This window comes from Nanorana parkeri, unplaced genomic scaffold (assembly GCF_000935625.1).
Source record: "Nanorana parkeri isolate BGI_ZX_2015 unplaced genomic scaffold, ASM93562v1 scaffold76, whole genome shotgun sequence".
In the NCBI taxonomy this organism is placed as follows: domain Eukaryota; kingdom Metazoa; phylum Chordata; class Amphibia; order Anura; family Dicroglossidae; genus Nanorana; species Nanorana parkeri.
In genome coordinates this window covers 1,157,418-1,178,566 of record NW_017306344.1, presented here as the reverse complement: position 1 = coordinate 1,178,566, position 21,149 = coordinate 1,157,418, and the positions used below count along the sequence as shown (strand labels likewise).

Genomic DNA, 21,149 nt, shown 5'->3' with positions numbered 1-21,149 from the left:
GTAGACCAGATATATATTGCAGCAGAGAAAAGAAATTGAAGGAGTGGTATAAAAGCTCCTCAGTCCCACAAACAAGCAATCTAAAAAAACACAGCACAAAAAAAAGTTGACCTAGTTGGAAACAAACAGGGTTATTCACAAAATGGTGAAGAGTTTGGAGAAGGCAGGAGAAGTGAACAATCTAGGCCAAAATAGCTGATTTAGAAAAATTCTTTAATTCAGCTCACTTTCCAGTTCAGCTATGTTGTCCTAGATTGTTCACTTCTCCTGCCTTCTCCAAACTCTTCACCCTTTTGTGAATAGCCCTGAAACACTGCCACAATGGTCAATGATGGATTATTCAGTAGCCTTGTTGCCAGGCATAGATCTTACCTTTGCTGTATATTTTGCAGTAATGGCAGTCCAGTCCTTGAATGTCTTTGTAATTGTTTATTATTTCAAACAAGGGGTTAGGGATGGATGGAAAAGCCAACAGTATCACTTCTTTTACTCCAACAGCAGACCAGAGGAGGTTCAGGTGTTACTCCACTGTCCCCAGTGATGTCTGTTTAGCTACTAGATCAATTTGGGTAAGGTGACCAGTGGAGGTTCATGTGCTGCTCCAGTGTCCATAGTGATATCCTTGGTAGCAGCCAGATCAGCAGGGGTGAGGTCCATTCTTAGGTAATCAGTAGCACATGTTGGCCCAGATGGGTAAGGCCCTCAGACCTGGGCTCCATCCCAACACCTCAGTTAACGCACTCAATGCAACAATGCACAAGTGTGAATGAGCCCTAAGATATTTCCCCCTATTTTTGCTCAATGTGACACACTGCTTGTTAGGGAGACTGTTCTTTTGAAAACCTTAGATGCCGATTCAGAATCCTACTTGCTTAAAAAGCCAACATGATGACCTGGCCCTTGAATGACACAAGAGGATGAAAACAAACATTGCCGGCATCGTAAATTGTTTCACTGACTGATCTGTAAAACATCCCTATGCACATTACTATCAGTACTTAGATTTGCCATGGTATTACATACCAGCTAATTTAGCCCAATTTGAACTATTCACTTCAACAAGTGGAACAGCCCCTAATGCAGAGCTAAAGGACATCTAGCTGAGCCTAAGTGAGTTATACCTAAATATCTGGTAAGCCTTATGGGGTGAAGGTAAAGGGAATTGTGTTTCTTATGCAAGCTAACCAGATATGTTTTCAAGCACAGGTTAAAAGTGGTTGCTATGGCCAACATGCAATCCTTATTTTCTTCATTTAAAATAACTGTAACCTAAATTAATGTACTTACTAGGAATAAATATGCCATTACAAGCTGCATACATACATTTTGTGTTCCCAAAGCTAACTATATCAATAGCACAAGCCACTAAAGCTATCACACCAGCTTTGCTGTTTTTGAACTAATGAGTCTGTTCCTGCTGTTGTCAGTGGGAATTCAACGCCTAAGTACAAAATACAAAAGAAATGTGATACAATACTGGTTCCACAGGTAAAGATATCAAAGCATACTAATTCTCTCCAAACTGAAAGAAGAAAAAAACATTAAAGTGACATTAAACCCTCAGATTTTTTAACATACACCAATACTGTAATGTGTGCCTTACTGTAATCCATGGTAGTTTCCCTTCTATTCGCTGCTCTTCCTTTTAAATCCTCATGTCTTCTCATGCTGGGGGAGAACTTCACTTTGCAGCTGAGTGCCTCTTCCTGTAGTGCTGGCTCAGGTTGCAAACCTACACACAGACACCATGTATCCATTCCAGAGACAAGGCAGTCTGCTGCAAAACAGAAGTTCTGCCCAGCATGAGAATAGATACAGATTTAAAAGGAAGAGCAGCAAAGAGAAGGGAAACAACCATGGATTACAGTAAGGCACACATTACAGTATTGTTTTATGTTAAAAAATCTGAGGGTTTAATGTCACTTTAAGCTTAAAGAAATATATCTGAAATGACGTTGTCCTTGTGATGTTCATTGGAACTCAGTTTAGAGGGATAATCATACCTTTCAATCAGCCAACTTTTAGAATGTGTCTACTTCAAAAAGTAGTTGGCCACAAGACAACCTGGAAACATATTTCTTCCCACCAGGGATACTACTGCTAACATAATATTAGTACTTGCAACCAACCAGAAACAGCATATCATATTATATAATCTGCTATTTCTAGCAGACATACAATATAATAGAGCACATAAAACCAATAATGAACAAATCTCTAAAACATATCCACTTGGATGCCACCAAGATAATTTTTGGAAAATTCAACTGGTTGGTCTCAGTGATAATAAATATTGTTTTGTGTTAATATTTGTGGATTTGTGACACATTGAGGTTGATTTACAAAAGGCATAAAGGCTGTACGATTTGTGAGGAATGTTTCACTTTGCAAGGGAATTTTCCCTTACCATAGTGGATGTGGTGAACATGTACTTTGCCAAAAATACCCAATCATCTTCAAGGAAAATAAAAAACAGGATGTTTACTGACACATGATTAGATGATTGAAGTCAGCAGAGCTTCACCTCATTCACTAAACTAAAGCTGGCCACACACCTTACAACCAGTCTTGCGATGGTTACAACCAGCCACCTTACAACCAGACAAAAGTCTTGCGATGGTTGTAAGGTAATTTAAAAAAATGTACGGTCTGCCCACCTAGGACAGGCAGATCGTACTTGCGGTAATCGCAAACCCGCCCCGCTGAGGGGCGGGCTTCTGATGACCGCAATGCTGAACGTGCAGGCTGCGCTTGCGCACACCGGCCCGTGCGGCATTTATCTTATGATCATGCTACAAACCAGCCGAAAATCGTACGATTCTCGGCTGGTTTTCAAACATGCTTGAAAGACAAAAGTCGTGCAACCGTACAGTAGAAACGGTCGCACGCCTTCCACGCACCTTGCCATAATTGTACAATCGCCGGATTTCCCGCGATTATCGCAAGGTGTGTGGGCACCTTAAGGCAAAATACCCTTGCAAAGTGAACAGCCTATTTGTCTTTACTAAATCAACCCTACTAGAAGAAATGCATGAACATCTGAATTTGAAACTAGCAGTATGCATTTGAACACCTGTTCTTTTTATTTGGAAATACAAGAATGTGTTGTATTGCATATATTTTTATCTGCAGCCTATTGCAGACAAGAGAAGATTATAAGTCGCGCTGCCAGGCAAAGAATGCTTAGTTTTCATATAACAAGAAACTAGAAAGTGGTTATAAACAGTGGTTCTCCAACCTTTTACATTTAAATTGCACATGAAAATGTTCTTCTCATATCTACACACTCTGACACTATTTTATACCTATGTAAGCAGCTTGATAACTGTTACAGCTCTCTCTTGAAAGCAACATGCACAGCTCAGCTCAAGTATGGCTTCCTGTTGCTAGGAGACATCATGGGAATACATGTCATGAGAATCATGTATTCGAATAGATGAGGGAAATGACTTTGGAGAATTTGGTCATCATCTGTGAGCCCTTATGGAAGTAGCAGTAAGCCTCACCAGCGGAAAATTCTCCACAGCTTGAAAATTGCTCTTTTAAAGCTGAATCCAAGGCATAAAGACTTTATAAAAATATATTCTTTAAAAGTCAGAAAGGATATAAAGCCACTTTGTGCACATGAAACATATATATTACCTTGTAAAAGTAGTAGTTACATCACCACTGTGCAGCACATAGCCTGTGCGGAGAGCGGAGCTGTAAGCCCTCATTCACACCTAAACAATTTGAAGCGTGTTTCCAGAAGCATTCAATGATCTACACTCAGATTTCCAGATTATTCTATTGTTCCCATTTACATCCGAGCGATGTGCTGTCACTCAATTCTCAGAAAAAATACAGGAGCTTCTTTGTGGCATGGTTTTACTTTTTTGGCCATAGACTTCATTGGGAGTGCCTGAAAATGTACTATTTTTACGCAAGGTCTTGCCTAACAACTCATCCTCCTAATAACTAGCATTCCATTGGCTAAACCAAGCCGGAAAATGTGCAACAAACATGTGTACAAATGTGCAAGAAAAGCATGAACTACCAAAAAATCCAATGTTCAGGTGTGAATGTAGCCTAAGAGGGACCCAAAAAGCCCTACAGGCCACCGGCAGAATACTGCTGGGTGGTGGATAAAAGACCAGTTACCCTGCAGGAGGAGGGAGAGCAGCAGGGATCAGTGTGTATTATAGGAAGCTCCGATACAAAATCAAAGTGCAGAAGTTGTTTTATCCCAGATCATTAAGTAGCACTGAAATACACAAAGGGCATATACTTTCAAGTAAGAAAATACTGATTTGTCCAGATTCAGCTTTAAAGACACTGGGGGTGATTTACTAACCTAAACACACGCACGCACCAGGTGCGTGTGATTTTTACACAGCAAAACATATTTATCAACCGAAAAGTCTTTAAAAGCATATTTCCACTAATGCCATATATGGAAAAATCATGCACATGATGCATATATAATGCTGCTTCACAGTTTAGACAAAAATGGTTAGCTCATGCATTTACATTCCTGCATTCATCAACGCAAGCAACACAACATAGAGCTAATTTACACAACATCACCTTGCAAATTCATGCAGGGCTTTGCACAACACACCTGCTGGGTGTGTACACACTACAAAGGTGTTTAGATTCCACCCATAGATCATGCTGGGAGGGAACACACTACAGAGGTGTATACATGTTCGTGGTGTGTTTATAAGGTTAGTAAATCAACCCACTGTGTCAGCAACATAAAACATTGCAGGTAAAAGCACAGAAAAATCAAGTATTTTAAATGCTTACTTGCAGTGTTTTCCTTACCATTTATTTTAGTAATTTGCAATATGCCTCTGAACTTGCTAGAAAATTTGTCAATTAACCAATTCTCTAGCACTGCCCCTTTATTCCATTATAGCCCTTGCCTCTTTTAAGAGTGTCCAAATAATTTCTATGCTGGCCCAGCTCCTCCTTCCCTCCCCAACCTCCCTACATAAACTTTCATGTTGCTGGAAGAGAAGAGGGGAACATTATAAAGTGTTAGCTCTGAGTCTGCTGGGACTTTTGATGTTACGTGGAAGATGGAAGTGCCCAGCAGCAATCTCGGGGCTTTTGGATGTCTACACAAGGGAGACTTTTACAGGTATAAAACATGCCTAAAATACATGAATAAATAACACGCCTAAAATACATACTAAATGCATGTATAATTTTATAAAAAAAAGATTGCTGTTGTTGAAATCTGAAAACAGCTCATAAAATGTGACCGACACAACCCGTACAGTGACTCAATCTAGAGTCCCTGGGTAACAACATACCAAAATATCACAGAATAACCTCTTTGTAGGACTCAACAGAGTTTCATCTCATCCCATGCAGACAGAGCCAATATATATATACACACATACACTGTATATATATATATACAGGGCTTGAAAAATTTCACCAGTCAGCATGACTGGACGATAGCCTTGCAATTTATGTTAACATTTTTTAGGGACACATAGAGCTTTCTTTTGATGACATATAATCACCTCTGTGGGTTTTATTTTTTACTATATAATGAAAAAAGTACAGTACATTTTGGGGAAAAAAAGTTTTCCCTACATTATGTTAAACATTTATTCTTACCCATATTTTTGGTAAAATATAAAACACGTGGTCACGTCGGGTAAAAAGACATGTCAAGCCTTAAAATTGTGCGCGCGCAAAATCGCAAAGAAACGACCACACCGATAATTGGCCATATGTGACACTTTAAACACTTTTACTGCTCATCAGTTTAGTGTTATCAGTGATTAGTGGCCCTAAAATTATTGCTCTCACTCCGACGTTTGCGGCGATATGTAACATGTGCGGCACAATAGGCGCAATCGTTTTTGCATGTACCCGACACCCGACGAGTGTATGTGGGTAAGGGGGACTTAATTATTATTATTTTTTTTAATTTTTTCATGCTTTCATTTTATTATTACTCTTTTTAAAAAAAATGTTTACACTTAACTTAATTGCTATTACATAGGGGCCCCTAATGTCACCTTGGGACCCCCAAAGAAGCTGATAAAGCAGAGATCTTATTCACCAGCTTCTCCCCAGCTTCTGAAGCTGGAGAGTGACAGTAGAATGCGGAAGTGATGTAATATACTTGAGAGGAGATCAGAGGGAGATCGTGTGCTGATATCCCTTTGATCTCCTGTCACAGAGCAGCCGTGCCGGCCCCGGCCACACCGTCACAGCAGATCTCGGGACAGGTGACGGCAGTGACCGCTGCTACTAATACAAGCGATCGGGCGTCTCTCTACAACGGCCGGACGGGAAGCTACTCGTCAGGTGACCTAAGGAAAGGGGAAGTCATAGAGGGGTGATATATTTCGTCTCGTTTTCTATCCTATGTACAGGATTAGCCGAACCCAGACCAAGTTTTCGCATTGACTTTGGGTCTGAATAATCCAGCTCGGGTTTTGTGTCTCTCACCTGGATTGTTAATTGCTTAAAGGATAACTATGAGGTGAGTGCTTTTCACTCACCTCATAGTTCTAGCCGACCTGTGACAATGAGACTGTCACAGGTCGCCTCAGTAGATCGGGAGGTGAGTGAACACATACCTGCGTTCGCTCACCTCTTGATCCTGTCACGGCTCTCTGCCGTGACAGGGGAGGGGCTGGATTCCCCCCTCTCCGCTCCTCCGATCCGCCAGCGCTGACTGGCGGAACGGACGGGGGAGGGGGCGGGTACAGCTGGGTCTGCCACTAGATAGGCAGAGTCAGCTGTCAGTCACGCAGCTGGGCGGATCTCGGCACAATTGTCGAGATCCACTTCAGCTGCGGCGTCTAAGTATACTGCGAGCAGCAGCTCGCGGTATACTGCGGCGTCTCAGTGTACCGCGAGCTACAGCTAGCGGTATACTGAGCCTAGGGTGACGGGAGGACGCTAGTTTGCGTCCTCCCGTTACCCTAAGGAGAACCATGGGGAAAAGCCTAAACCACATAGTTCTCCTTTAATGATTTATTATCCAGGTGAGATAAAAGGGGAAGGCTGAAGCATGATGTTGCTCTGGCCTGAGACTCAGACAGAATTCTGTGAGAGCTACAAGTTGGATGGGTGTGAGTAAAAGGTTGCTGAAAGTACTTTTGTTTTGTTAGGTGGCTGACATAAGCTCACCACCTAGTAGAGAGGAAACCTGCCAGTTTAGTCAGAGCCTGAAAGGCAAGGATTTGTTTTCTGTTTTATTGCAACATTTTAAATAAAAACTTGACTGCTAGTCAGATAAAAGAAGGACTTTGCTGCCTGGACTACCCTTTTCCCACGGAAGGTGATTCCCCCATTTGAGCTATACCCCACTAATATATATATATATATTGAAATCTGGCAACAAGGCATCTTTAAACTATGCCCAGCACTTTTTTTCTACAAATAAAATACTGCTTGTGTAGTTGTGTAAGGTAGCATTGATGACAGCTGTCATAACTGAACGTCTTTTAGAGTCAAGCTTAGAGTCAATGCTCTACTGTGCATAAATTCTCAATGTTTTAGCTGACCAGCTCATACAGATCAGAGATGATGAATGCCAGTGCAATAAAAGAACATGACAGCTGGGGAGGTACAATTAATGGTATTAATTAGATGGCACTTTAGCTACTCTTTCTTGTCCCTTCCATTCATGCAAATCCTGGTAACTTTTGGAGGTCTCATTCTCTCTGTGCACTTGCATCCAGACAGGCAGAGGGAAGCACAACAACAAATTATTTGAAGAACAGTTTTGGACTTCCCTCTTGTGCAATAGTTCTGCATATTGAAGAGGTTTTCTAAGTGTTCCTTGCCTTCCTAACTTTACGGTCCTCCTGATATTCTGATGGGCACTTTAAATGAAATTTAGTATTATGCCCCATGTGTTTGACTATATGACCCTCCTTTAGATTTTAGTAAATGTTCTATAAGTTTACTGCACAGTGCGATCACAAGGTACCAGCTGCTCGGATCAGCTCGGTACAGTGTCTGTGTACTGAGGACGTCATTCCAGAATTATACATCAATCTGCCAGTGTTTCTGTACTATACGGCAGTAGGGTTGAATAAAGACACAGGCCCATTGAGTTCAACCTTTGTGTGTAGTGCGTGCATGTGTGTTTATGTGTTCCTGTTTGGTCTTAGGTTTAAGAGTACCTGTACCCTTGTATGTTACGATCTCTGAGGACGGTATCCAATTGATTTTTGAATGATTCAATACTCTCCGCTGATACCATTGCTTGTGGCATAGAGTTCCAAAATCTGACTGAAAACAATTCCCTACGCCCTTTGTGGTTACATTTTTTTCTCCACGAATTTTAGGTGGTGGCCTCTAGTCTTTGTTAGGGAGTTTACAGTAAAACGTCTATTGCTGATGCTGCCATCACCACTAAACATTTTGTACATTAAAATCATGTCCCCTCTTAATCTTCTCACCTCTAGCGTGAACAGGTCAAACTTTAGCAACCTTGACTCATAGCTTAGGTCCTCCAGCCCCTTAATTAGTTTGCTTGCCCTTCTCTGGACTCTCTCCAGCTCCAAGACATCCTTTCTGTGGATAGGTGACCAAAACTGAACCGCATACTCAATATGACTGCACCGCATACTCAAAGTGAAATGAAAAAAAAGGAAAACGTTTTTATATTGTTATAGCTAGATTGGACAGGAACTTCCTGGTCACAATGGTGTTGTAGTACTTTTAAATCTGTTTTAATTATTCATTTTAATATCATGTTTTTTAATGGGGAGTTCACTGTCTACACCAGCATCATTAACTGCTCTGCACTAGAGATGCACTAGAGATGTACAAGCTCTTTCACATAGCAACCTATGTCAAAGGATTTTTTCAAGGTCACAATTGACAAATACACATTGGCAGGCTGCAACTCACCTGTCTGTGCCATGTATACAGCTGGCTCATCAGCTGATCGTGGCCTCTGGGTTTTGACTTTCTGGTTTTCCTCCTGTTCATCTTCTCCTGCAGGACAAAGGGAAACCCAGTCAATGGTTAGGCAGACAGAAATTCTATACATGTTGGGTAAGCATTTATAAGAGCAAATTCATATATTATAAAAGGGATAGTACATTTGGGAAACAAAATGTTTCCATGCAAACAGCCACCTATATTATGTTAAGCAACCTGAATGCAGAAGTTTAGTAAAAAAAAAAAAAATAATTGCTGAGCAGTAGAGACTTTTCTTATCTCTTCACCCCAAAGAGCTCTCCCTCTTTCGCTTAGCAATGTTTTATCTTTTGTGTACACTGTATAGCACATGCCCCCTAACATGCCATAAATGGTCCTGATGCCGTGAAGGACATAACTCCTGTGCACATGTGCAGGAGTTGCATCATCAATGGCTATGCAATGGCCAAAGAGGATGCCCACAGAACCCGGAAGTGGCAGCAGGGAAGAGAGCGGGGGATCAAAGATGGATCCAATAGTGCTGGAGAAGGGCAAAGTTGTAAGATAAGTGTGCCAGACTGTGCAGGTACGTGCATACTTGCACATTATGGCCAAAACCCATTCTTCATACAGCAGTTTATTACTGCTTTAAAGTTTACGACAGATGATCCTTGCTGGAAGGGCAACAATGTTATACAAATAGTTTGAAAAAGACTAGTTGTAGTGATATAATTATGACAGCGTTGAACAATAGCAGAATTCCTTCTTATTAATCAATCATTTATTTAATCAATTGTAGGAATAATATACATTCTATCACACCATCAAATGCCAATGACTTTATTTAAAGTATATTTAATGCCAAAACTTTTTTTTCTGTTTTGTATAGAGAAACGTCTGTTGCATTTAAATTCCACTCTTTGTGCTGGTAACTATCTATCTGGATCTGAAAGTGAGGGAAAATCCAAACTTGTCTTGGCTAGAACAGAATTAGAAGGCAAGTCTTCTAATGAGTTCACTTATTAAACTAACAACTAACTAAGAGATATTTGAAGAGATGTCTTTGTACTTCATTTTGTAACTATTAGATAGGAAGTTGAGGGAAATCTTGCCTATGGGACCAGGAGCAGGCAACCTTGGCACTCCAGCTGTGGTGAAACTACAAATTTCTTCATACCTCTGTCACTTGGAGCCATGCCTGTGGCTGTCAGAATCTTTTAATGCCTCATGAGACTTGTGGTTCCACAACAGCTGGACTGCTGAGATTGCCTACCCCATCATAGACTGTACTGAGAAACCTGTCTGGTTCCTCCTCTTTCCCTGGTATGCTATTGCTACTTTTTTTTATGATAAGCTTCCTTTTTTTGTTTGGTGGTCTCTATGACAGACAATCTGTGGTAGCTACTTTGTAGACACAATTCATTGCATTTAGACATGGTGACAAATAACAATACAGCACCTAAGCATATTTCAATGTAGATTTCTTCCATCAAATGTCATAAAAATGAAAAATAGGAATGACTTGCTAATAAACATAATATTTGTGGAACATGAATTAAAATATATAGTTAGAGTCACCCCATAAGATTGGAGCATTTAACAGAAACACTAGATATTTAGACCTGCATTAAGAATTCAGTCCCGCCGGGATAAACAGTAATTAGATTATGTACAGTTAATATGAAAACAATCATTAATACACATAAAGACTACAGCGATATACATCAGTATAAATTTTATAATACAACATTTTGGACATTATCCTACATGCTTTCTGAAGTTTCTTTCCTTATGGATATGATGGTTGAGTGAATAAACCCATCAGCTGTAGTTTCCTCTAGAATGACAACTCTGAACCCTACTGTGAATAAATCACAGTAGTGACACAGTTTCCTTGTGTACTGTGGTCAGACACAATTTCATCACTAACACAGGATGCACAGGCAAGTACTCATAGATTAGTTCATGTAAAGCTATCAAATAGCTATGCAAAAAAATCTAAAGGCGAGAAATAAAAAAAGTCATATACACAGACATTTTGGAACTTATCAGAGTTGCCATGTCCAATCCATTTAGGATTATATTACGGATACTCCGTTTAGTAAAGTTCATCCCAAAAAATCGTTGCATCTGCCACAAATTATTTGGCAGGACCGAAGTTCAACAGCTCTGAACTAGATGAAAAGAATATAACTTTCACAGATCTACAGCACATTTCTCATCTTTCAAAGAGATATACACTTTATGTACATACAGATATACAGATTCTGGCTCTGTGTGATATGTATACTCATTTTCTAAATGTATTTAATCAGTGGGCTTGAACTTTAATGGCTCAGCTCTTTATTTAATTGTTTAATGGTTAAAATTTAGTTGGGCCTGAGCTGAAACTGCTGATCCTGTTTTTGTTTAACTAAAGGTACTGTATATATATTTTAACCGCTTGAAGACCGGGTGTTTAGACCCCCTTCCTGGCCAGGCCATTTTTCAGTATTCAGCGCTGCGGTACTTTGACTGACATTTATTCTGTCATGCAACGCTGTACTGAAATTAATTTTATACCATTTTTTTGGGACAGATAGAGCTTTCTTTTGGTGGTATTTACTATATTTTACTATATTCAGGAGAAATTACTGAAAATTTTGAGAAATAAAAGTTTTTTTCTTTTACATTATGTTATAAAACAACTAATATTAACAATTTTTTTGGTAAAATATAAAAGACGGGGTCACGTCGGGTAAATAGACACCAAACATGCCATGCTGAAAAATTGCGAGCACTCGCGAAATCACAAAAAACTAGCATACCCCAAAATTGGCCATAGGCGACACTTTAAAAGCTTTTACAGCTCATCAGTTTAGTGTTATCAGTGATTGATAGCCCTAAAATTAATGCTCTCACTGCGACGTTCGCGGTGATATGTAACATGTGCGGCGTAATGGGCGCAATCGTCATTTTCGCAGGTATGCGCACCTGACGCATGTTTACATGCGTGTATGTAGGGGTGGGGACTAAAAAAAATTATTTTTTTGTAATTCTTTTTTATGTGTAACTTCAAAAAAAATTTGGGGAAACTTTACATTTTTTTTCCTATTTTTTTTTTCACTTAACGTTATTGCTATCACAGAGGGGGTTAAGAAACCCCTATATGTGATAGCAAAAGAACTGACAGGTACTCTTTATGGATACATGTCACCTAGGACCCCCCTGAAGAAGCTGATGAAGCTGCCTGTAAAGTGATATATCTGTACAATGTATAGAACCTGCTGCAGCAAAACTGACATTTATAAAGAAAACAGTGACATTTAAATTGCCGGTAATTGGTTTTCCTTTAATCTTGTAAACAACTGTTGGGGAGGCAGCCTGTATGAACAGGCCACATTTTAGGAAACTCAGAACAAGGTTATATATTTTTTTGGTAAATTCTGGTGTCTCTTTTGCAGACGGAGGATGAAAGTTACAACAGGTGCTTTAAAACTGGGCCTTTTCCTGCCCTGCCAGGCCTGTGCTCAGATCAAGGGTCTGGTATGGAATTTTAGGTGGGACCACACTTTTTTTTCCCACCATTTTTGGGGGTGGGGTTCCTCCTTAAAATTCCTACCAGACCTTAATGGCCTGGTATAACTTTGAGGGGGAACCCCACACTTTTTTTGTTTTTTTTTACATGGGGTCCCTGCTAAAATTCCTGCCAGACCTTAAGGGTCCGGTATGACTTTTGGGGGGACTCCACGTTTTTTTTTTTTTTAATTTTTTAAAAATGGGATCCCTCCTACCATTCCTACCAGACCTAAAGGGTCTGGTGTTGTTTTTTTAAATCATTTTTTTCTTCACAAATGTTATTTTTGCTGCAGCAGGTTTTATACATTGTACAGATGTGCCACTTTTCAGGCAGTTTAAGGGAACCCCCCAGGCACGATATTTAAAGGATTTGTAAATGTTATTGTTAACTTTAAGTCATGTTAAAATCGCTGCTCCTTTAAAAACAGTATTTTTTTTAAGTGTTTTTTTTTCATTTGATTCCTGTCCCCCAGGGCAGTACCCGAATCACCATACCCTTTTTTTGGCCAATTAATTGCATATAAGCCTTGAAAATTGGGTCAATTGATTTTCAAAGTTCTAGCGCTATTGACTTGCATTGAGTTTGAGTTCGAATTTGAACCTTTTCCATGTTCTAAAGTTCAAATTCGAACCGAACAGGAGGGTGTTTGGCCCATCACTAATCATAACACTGTCTTATAACAAAGGTTCTGTCAGGATTACATAGGAGCAAAATAAAGACCATGTTCAATGTGTTGACAGGCTTTAGGATTGTGGTTATGGTATCAGTTTGGCATCAGTTTAAGACTCATCTGAGGTCATTCAGAATTTACTGATTTGTCCATTTGCCATTCAGCTGACTTACTTCTGACCTGCTTCAAGCAGGTTTTACAGACTTGCATGGGAATGTGAACATAAGCACCACAGGTCCTTACTTCCCCCACAAGCTTGGACAGAGTGTCAGTTACCAGACCTAACATGAGGCAAGGATGATAACAATCACAACCTCAAAGCCTGACATGGATCTGACATATCTGCTCTTTCAGGGAGCAAACACAAGTGAATTACAGCACACACACACACCTGTCCCTGAGAGTAAATCTACATATAAAACTTAATAGTGGACATTCCTATTCTTAAAAGTTCTCTTTTATTGCATTCTTGACTGGTTCTCTTTTATTGGATTAATGGACAGGAAAGCAGCTGTAAAAAGTAAAATAACTCTGTAAAAAGTACCCCATCTATCTTAACTCTTCAGTCTTTAAAGTCTCCAGTGACTGTTTCCAGAAGAATCTATAAAATTGTTAAACATATTTTACCCAGAATATATTTTTAAGATATATTTATTGTACATTTACACATAGACAGTAGAGCTCTATACTGTATAAGGATTGAGGCAGAGCAGTAGAACTTCTAGCGTGGCAAAGGTTAAGTTAATTATCTGGACATCCCTGAGTCGAATATCTGTATGGTGCATCACTAAGGCCCTTACTTCTACGTAACTGACTGGCTGTACAGATCTGATATTGGTGATTCATTCTTAGCTTCTGCAGTCTAATTGTCAGTCTATCTCACTGAACTCCCAGGACAGAATAGAACAGGGTTTTGTAACACTGTGTCTGTGCTTACACTGGAAGCAAAATTCAATTTAAATAGTCACAGAATACTGCAACACGAAGAATGTTAAATAGAATGTAACTCTTATATCTTAATCATTGACAGGATAATTTATTTAAGGTTGCTTTTAGTTAAATAGTTTATCCCTTTTAATTCCAAATCCCTAAGCAAGTGATTTTCAGTGTGATGTAAAATGCACATAAACCCCTCCCTAAACATGCTGCAATTCCAGATTTAAATTACAATGCCCCCTTCTGATACAATTTGATAATGTAAAGCAATAGTGTGCCAAGCTGAAAAAAAGGTATAAATATATGTTAAAATAATTAAACAACCGTGAAGCAAGTGTATTAAAATGTGCCTGGAAGTTCAAATGAGCATACAGGACATGAAAGTTGGTGAAATCCAAACAATAGTCCAAGACAAGAAAGTCCAGTGTGCAACAATCGTGACCATGCAGAAATATGAAGGGGTAGTCTGCCAAAATGAATCAGACTTCCAAGTGTACAATTGTTACAGAATCCTAACAAGCCTTCACCTCCACCCAGTGAGTATAGATGACAGAACGGTGCTCAGCCGTGGGGAGGGGGGTTGCAGACCCACAAATTAGGTCTCAAAGTGCGTTTCCCTTCTTAAATAGCAGAGGGAAGCCCGTACAATCTTCTCAAACCAAAAGGTACCATCGTCATTTCAGAAAAATTAGAGAAGACATAGTGAGTATCGTCCAAAAAAAAAAGCACAATTTATTGAATAAAAACAGGTACTCCCAATATGGTGGATAAAAACCGGCATCAAACAGGTATCGGACCCCACAATACAGATGGATGAGTGCGATGGGACTCCCGTCTGTCCGGCTCAGCTGAGATGGTGATGTTGAATGCTCCGCCCTATGTAGGTTAGGTCCAGCATGACTTTGTCAGGGGTCCACCCGATACCAGTTTGATGCTGGTTTTTATCCACCATATTGTGAGTACCTGTTTTTAAAAAGTACATTTAATCCAGGTTACAATCTCTCTGTTAGTTTCTTACTGTCTTTGCAAACTCCTGGGTTTAGAGAAACTGGTGGCAGAAAAGAAGTACTGTGGGTTAAATCTTTGAATTGAATGTGAATATTGCAGCAAAATCTGGTTTTGTAATTTTATCTATAAATGGGCTTTCTATTTTTATCTTGTTATTTTTGGCTGCAGTTCTGCTTTGAAAAAAAAGGGTGGTTTGCTCTTGGTTTGGTGCTTGGCAGGAGCTCTTTGTGTGTTACCTGCTATATCACTAGGACATACACAGTATGTGGTATAGACTGTGGAATATAATCTTGTGAAACATCTATGAGTTGTAAGATGAATGAAGCAGATTTGAACACGTCAACCATTTTACTGCAATGTTAGTGGCAACACATCCCCGAGAAGTACAGAAAAGAAATATGCATGTCTAAGGAAGTATCAAAAAGTGAGACGGTTGCAGGATCTTTAATTCAACTCTATACATCATTCCATCTACCCCTTTCTTCCGGAGCTCTTGGAGGTAGCACAAGCAAACACTGTAAATACTAATGAAGTGATGTGTCACAAACGAGGGATCGCTGTAATTCTATTACAGCTGAATTCCGTAGCTTCAGTAAAATAATGATGCCAGCGGACATTCTGTCCTCAAGAATGAAGTTAATATACTGCAGAAGGCAGGAGCTGGTGAACTAAGCACTAAATTAGCCCACCAGAGATCACAGTTGTCATTAGATTACTACGGGGTGGTCTTGCCACCTCCTGGAATCTTCCCAAACTCTGAGCTTGATGCAGGTTCTCAGTGCTCCCTCCTTACTCCCCGTGCCTCTTACATCTCTGTGTTGCTCTGGTAACCGAGCTCCCAGCTCCCCACACATTCACAAAGAATAGAAATGACTCTGTGCCCCAAACACATGCACATACAGGAGCTAGCACACACTACCCTACGAGAAACACATCTTGGCACACACACACACACATTAGCGTGACTTTGTAGCCAGGCTTTATATCTCCTTGTGTGAAGCATGCAAATAGAAAGAACTTTACCTTTTCTTAACCAAAAAAAGTTATAGCTATTTCTTAGACTGGTTCCACTTTTTTTTGCTGGGCTAATGCTGGCTCTACATGTAAGAATACAATCGTTCAATATAATGATCCTCTAGATGAAAAAAAAATGTGATCTTTGCTAAGTGCACTAAATAGGTGATTTGAATAATACACAATTGTTTTGTATCAAGGGAGATCAAAATTGTGAACATTTATCTTTTTGTTGTCTCAAACTATCACAGATTGAATATTTGACCAATTTATTTATTTTAATATGCATGGTCAGACTAAGGCTCCTTTCACACAGTCTGATCAGGAAAGTCCGATCAGGAGGGTGCACAGATTCCTTCCTGATCGGAATGGATGTCGCCGATGTGACATGCGTGTCAGTGCAGTTTTTTACTCCATCTTCTGAAGTAGGAAAAAACTGATATTACCGCACCCATGTTAGTGTATGGGAAGCCGGATCTAAATGGTTGGGTGTTCATTTACACCCAGTTACCCCCGATCTGGCACAATCACGTCCGGCAAAACGGATCTCTGATTCATTTTCTTTTCTGGGCCTGGCCGGAGCCAGATGCACATGGACAACCATCCATTTAGATCTGGCTACCCTTACGCTAACATTGGGCTTCCAATCAGGTCCACCAGGAAAACTAACAGGCGGACCATAAAGGTGTGAAAGGGGCCTTGGGCTGAGACCAATGAATCTTGCATGGCACTCAAATGATCCTTTCCATGCATACATATCTTCTTTTTTTTTTTACCATCTTTAGCAAGCCTGTAAAGCAGTGCAATGAGACAATGTAGTCTATTCATCATAAGCCTTGTTCTGTTTTTGCTGTACATGTTGCTAGCATATCTTTTGCTGCCAGTGTTATATGTTAAAATTTTAAAGCTCAACTCTCCGAGCACAAACACATTCATTTCAATTTGTTCTTCATGAGCTAGAAAGGATATAAACCCACTTTGTATGCACCAAATGCCTTTGCAAACTCAGTTATTACCTTCATTACTGTGCTGTGCATAACCCATGCACAGAGCAAAGCTGGGGGGAGGGACCCAACAGGCCCCCACCGACTACAGGCTACCTGCAGAAAACTACAGGAGGGAGCGGATACAAGACCAGTCACCCAGCAAAGGAAGAGTGCAGTAGTGTCTGGTCATTATTATAGGAAGTGTCAAAGAAAGTTTCACACTGCACAGATCTGGAAGGAATACACAAAGCACACCAAGATTCAAGTAAGAATACACATGGCTCTTGTATTTGACTATATTTCCTTATCCCAGAAATTAGCTTCTTCTCTATATCACTGAATTGAATGTTAGAGATGTTATCTCTGGGTAAATGTAGCTACTCTCAAACTGAACATTTTCTTTGCACACAGAAGATACTGCAACAACTGATGAAGGGATAATGGAACATTCAGTGGGGAAATCCAATAAGGCATTAGTGACACATTTTTGGCGGTGTTTATTTAGTTGCAAGCCTGGAGCCAAATTCATGAAAACCCAGCGACATTTTCATTGCTAGCACCAATGTATGCCATAAATTCAAATAGTTCGTATTTGTAACACTTTTACTGCAAGGCACTATTGTAATGAGATATTTTTAAAGAAATTCCACCAAATCAGTGATAAGGAAAGTAGCAGTGAAAAATACCTTTTCTGTGTTGGAATAAATTGTTGATTGTCACACTTACATGTGTGTTATGTAAGAGTGTCGCACTTGCATGTGTGACACGGCCCCCACTGCTGACAAAACACAAAGCACACAGCAGGAGATTCGTCCATCCATGCTGCATCTGTTATAATTTTTTCGTTCAGCCTTCAGGTTGAATGAAAAAATATTACTGTGTATACCTTGCTTAAAACTGCTAGCACATCTATCACTAACCTCTCCACATTGCTGCTGTCCAGTGGTATGTGCTTTGCTTATCCATAGAGTGCAGCCACGCAAAGACAGGAAGTTTGTACTGGCCAGATTACCAGGTGAAAAGAAAAGGAAAAAGAAAATGAATCCAGCCACCACATCTAGGGATTGATCAGCTGCAATATATTACATTTCTATTTTTAGATACACTTAAAAGAGAACTAAAGCCAAACCTTTTAATTGGTCTTTCGCCCTCTTTTGGGTCAAAGGAGTACATCTGCCAATGTCCTCCTGTGACCCAAAGTCAGCACATAGTAGGCTACTGCTTGCTATATGCTGACAGAACAGAGCCGCACTGTAGCCTGGAAAGATCCCAACAATATTATCACCCCTTTGCCTAACTGACAGCTGACTCTGCCTCCCTAGAGCCAGAACTAGCTGTGCTAGCCCCCTCCCCTGTCTGTCTCTCCAATGAGTGCTGGAGGAAAAGAGAGGAGAGAGGGGAATCCCTGTAGGGAGCGGTGACTGACTGACAGTCCCTGCTCTCTGCTGGGAGAAGACCATGAACTGAGCGATCAGTGGTTCATGATTACTCAGCTCTCAATCTATAGAGCCAGTGTGTGACAGTTGCAGTGTCCCACGTGGGCTAGTATTGGGAAGATTACATTTTACTTTCCCAATACTTTTCCTTTAAATTCCTCCTGAACTGATAATTTATACATTACCATTACTCTCCTAACTTCTCCAAATAACGTCCTGCCTGTAATACCTCACTTAGCAGGAGAGATCCATTGCAACAGTTCTGTCAAAGTTGCAACAGATTTATATACACTTTACTGACACGTACACCAATCTGTTATGAGATCTGCTATATGATCCATTACCGCCAGACATCTCCAACACCCTTTATGAAGTCCAGGGAGTCCCTATTTGTAGCATGTTCTGTCTCACATTTATCCACTAGTGAGTATGTCTGAGCATGCATTCATATTCAGTAGCAAGCCATATAAATGAAGCATTTGTATGTGTACTGCGAGTGACATTTATATATGAACTTCCTATTACTAACAGTCTGGCATGAGTCATTTCATGTGCACGCTCTGTCTCATTGCTCTTTGTATATTTTAAAAAGACAAAGAGAGACATTTATAAAGCAAATTAGTGACACAATTAGAAGCAAATCATGTTGCCTCTAATTTACCAAAGTCTGTGCAATATTTTTCCTGTTTATTTGTGATTCCTGTACAGGTAATCCTAGTCGGCAAACAGCAACAGATTTGAAAAGGTGCGAGATTTAGCACTGTATGGGCTCATTCACAAGGATGTGAATAGCCGCATACAGTAAAAACAGCCAATACGTCTGCGCTGAGCTGCAGCATGTAGAAATAAATGACGGGCTGTAGCTAGATGTATTTACTTGCACATTCGAGTGTTTACATCTGTGCAGGGATGGATGAGCGACCCTGCATGCAAACTATGTCCAGGGCCATTCATCCATCCCTTTATTATTATTATTATTATTATACAGGATTTATATAGCGCCAACAGTTTGGGTAGCGCTTTACAATATAGGTCTGACATTACAATCACAATACAATTCAAGACAAGATGGTAAGGAGGGCCCTGCCCCTGCGGGCTTACAATCTAAAAGGGAGGGGGAAGTGATACATGATGAGGGAGCTGCGTGGGGATGAATTGTTTGAGAACGTGATAGTCGAGCGGTTAGGTTGAGGTGGGATAGGTTTCCCTGAAGAGATGAGTCTTTAGGGATCGCCTAAAGGCAGTCAAGGTGGGCGACAGACGGACAGGTTGGGGTAAAGAATTCCAGAGGGTGGGAGAGACTCTAGAGAAGTCCTGGAGGCGAGCATGGGAGGAGTTGACAAGGGAGCTGGAAAGCAGGAGGTCTTGGGAAGATCGGAGCCGACGGTTAGGGTGATACTTTGAGACCAGGTGTGAGATGTAGCCGGGGGCAGAGTTGTGGATGGCTTTGTAACTGATTGTTAATATTTTGAATTTTATCCTTTGGGCTATTGGAAGCCAGTGCAGGGATTGGCAGAGGGGGGTTGCAGACACTGAGCGGTTGGTTAGGTGGATGAGTCTAGCAGCTGCATTCATGATAGACTGAAGGGGGGATAGCCTGTGTAGTGGAAGGCCAATGAGGAGGGAGTTGCAATAGTCAAGACGAGATATAACAAGCGAGTGTATGAGTAATTTTGCGGTTTCTTTGGTGAGGAAGGGGCGTATTTTGGAGATGTTACAAAGGTAAAGTGGGCAGGATTTGGATAGTGAATGGATGTGGGGAAGAAAAGTGAGGTCCGAGTCAAGGATGACACCAAGGACCTTGTCATGAGGGGAGGGCTGGATAGTTGTGTTAGCGATCTCAAGGGAAAAGACGGGAGAAGGTGCACGGGCAGGAGGAAATATCAAGAGCTCAGTTTTTGAGAGATTGAGTTTTAAGAAGTTAAGAAGTGTTGCGACATCCAGACGGATATGTCGGATAGTAGATTAGTGACACGAGAGGACACTGAGGGGGTGAGTTGTGGAGTAGAAAGATAGATTTGAGTGTCATCAGCATAGAGATGATATTGGAAGCCATGTGAGGTGATCAGCTGACCCAGGGAGGAGGTGTAGATAGAGAAGAGAAGCGGTCCAAGGACAAAGCCTTGGGGGACCCCTACAGAAAGAGGACGAGGAGGGGAGGATTTAGAATTCTAGGTGACCTTTACCAACAGAATGTACATGCTAAAAGAGTCTATTAACGAATCTCCTGACAGCTGCCCTACATTCTTTGGTGAGAATTCACCTTATGTATTAACCAAAATTTTTGGGGGATTCACCCACAATTTGTTCTATATAAGTTACATTCCCTGACACTTAGCACTATAGGAAATTATCTTTACTGTAACATTCAATCTATGTAAGAAAAGGCTGATTGCTACCTTGGATGCTCATTCACTGAACATTCCTTCAACCTATTTTTAAATAACATTTGTTTGAATTGTTAAAGAATTGCATTTTCTGATGAGGGTGCTGAACCTGTGTTTTCAGCAATGGTTCAGGACTTCTAGTTATTTCAGTCTAGCATGCCCATAGCAACAGTGAGTTTGCAGCCCCCCACACTATTTTGATACCAGCTTGGTGCCCCACTCATTGGGCGGGGGGGGGGGGGGGGGGGGGGAAGACGACACAAA

The 21,149-nt window shown here is 40.6% G+C and overlaps 1 protein-coding gene across 1 annotated transcript in view; it reads right to left on the bottom strand.

Moving 5' to 3' along the window:
* Positions 1–21,149, bottom strand: part of ADGRB2 (adhesion G protein-coupled receptor B2) — a 204,754-nt gene that overhangs the window by 132,507 nt on the left and 51,098 nt on the right. Inside the window, exon 3 of the mRNA XM_018576759.1 lies at positions 8,878–8,964. Coding sequence (XP_018432261.1) covers positions 8,878–8,964 — 87 coding nt within the window. The remainder of the gene's footprint in view (positions 1–8,877; positions 8,965–21,149) is intronic.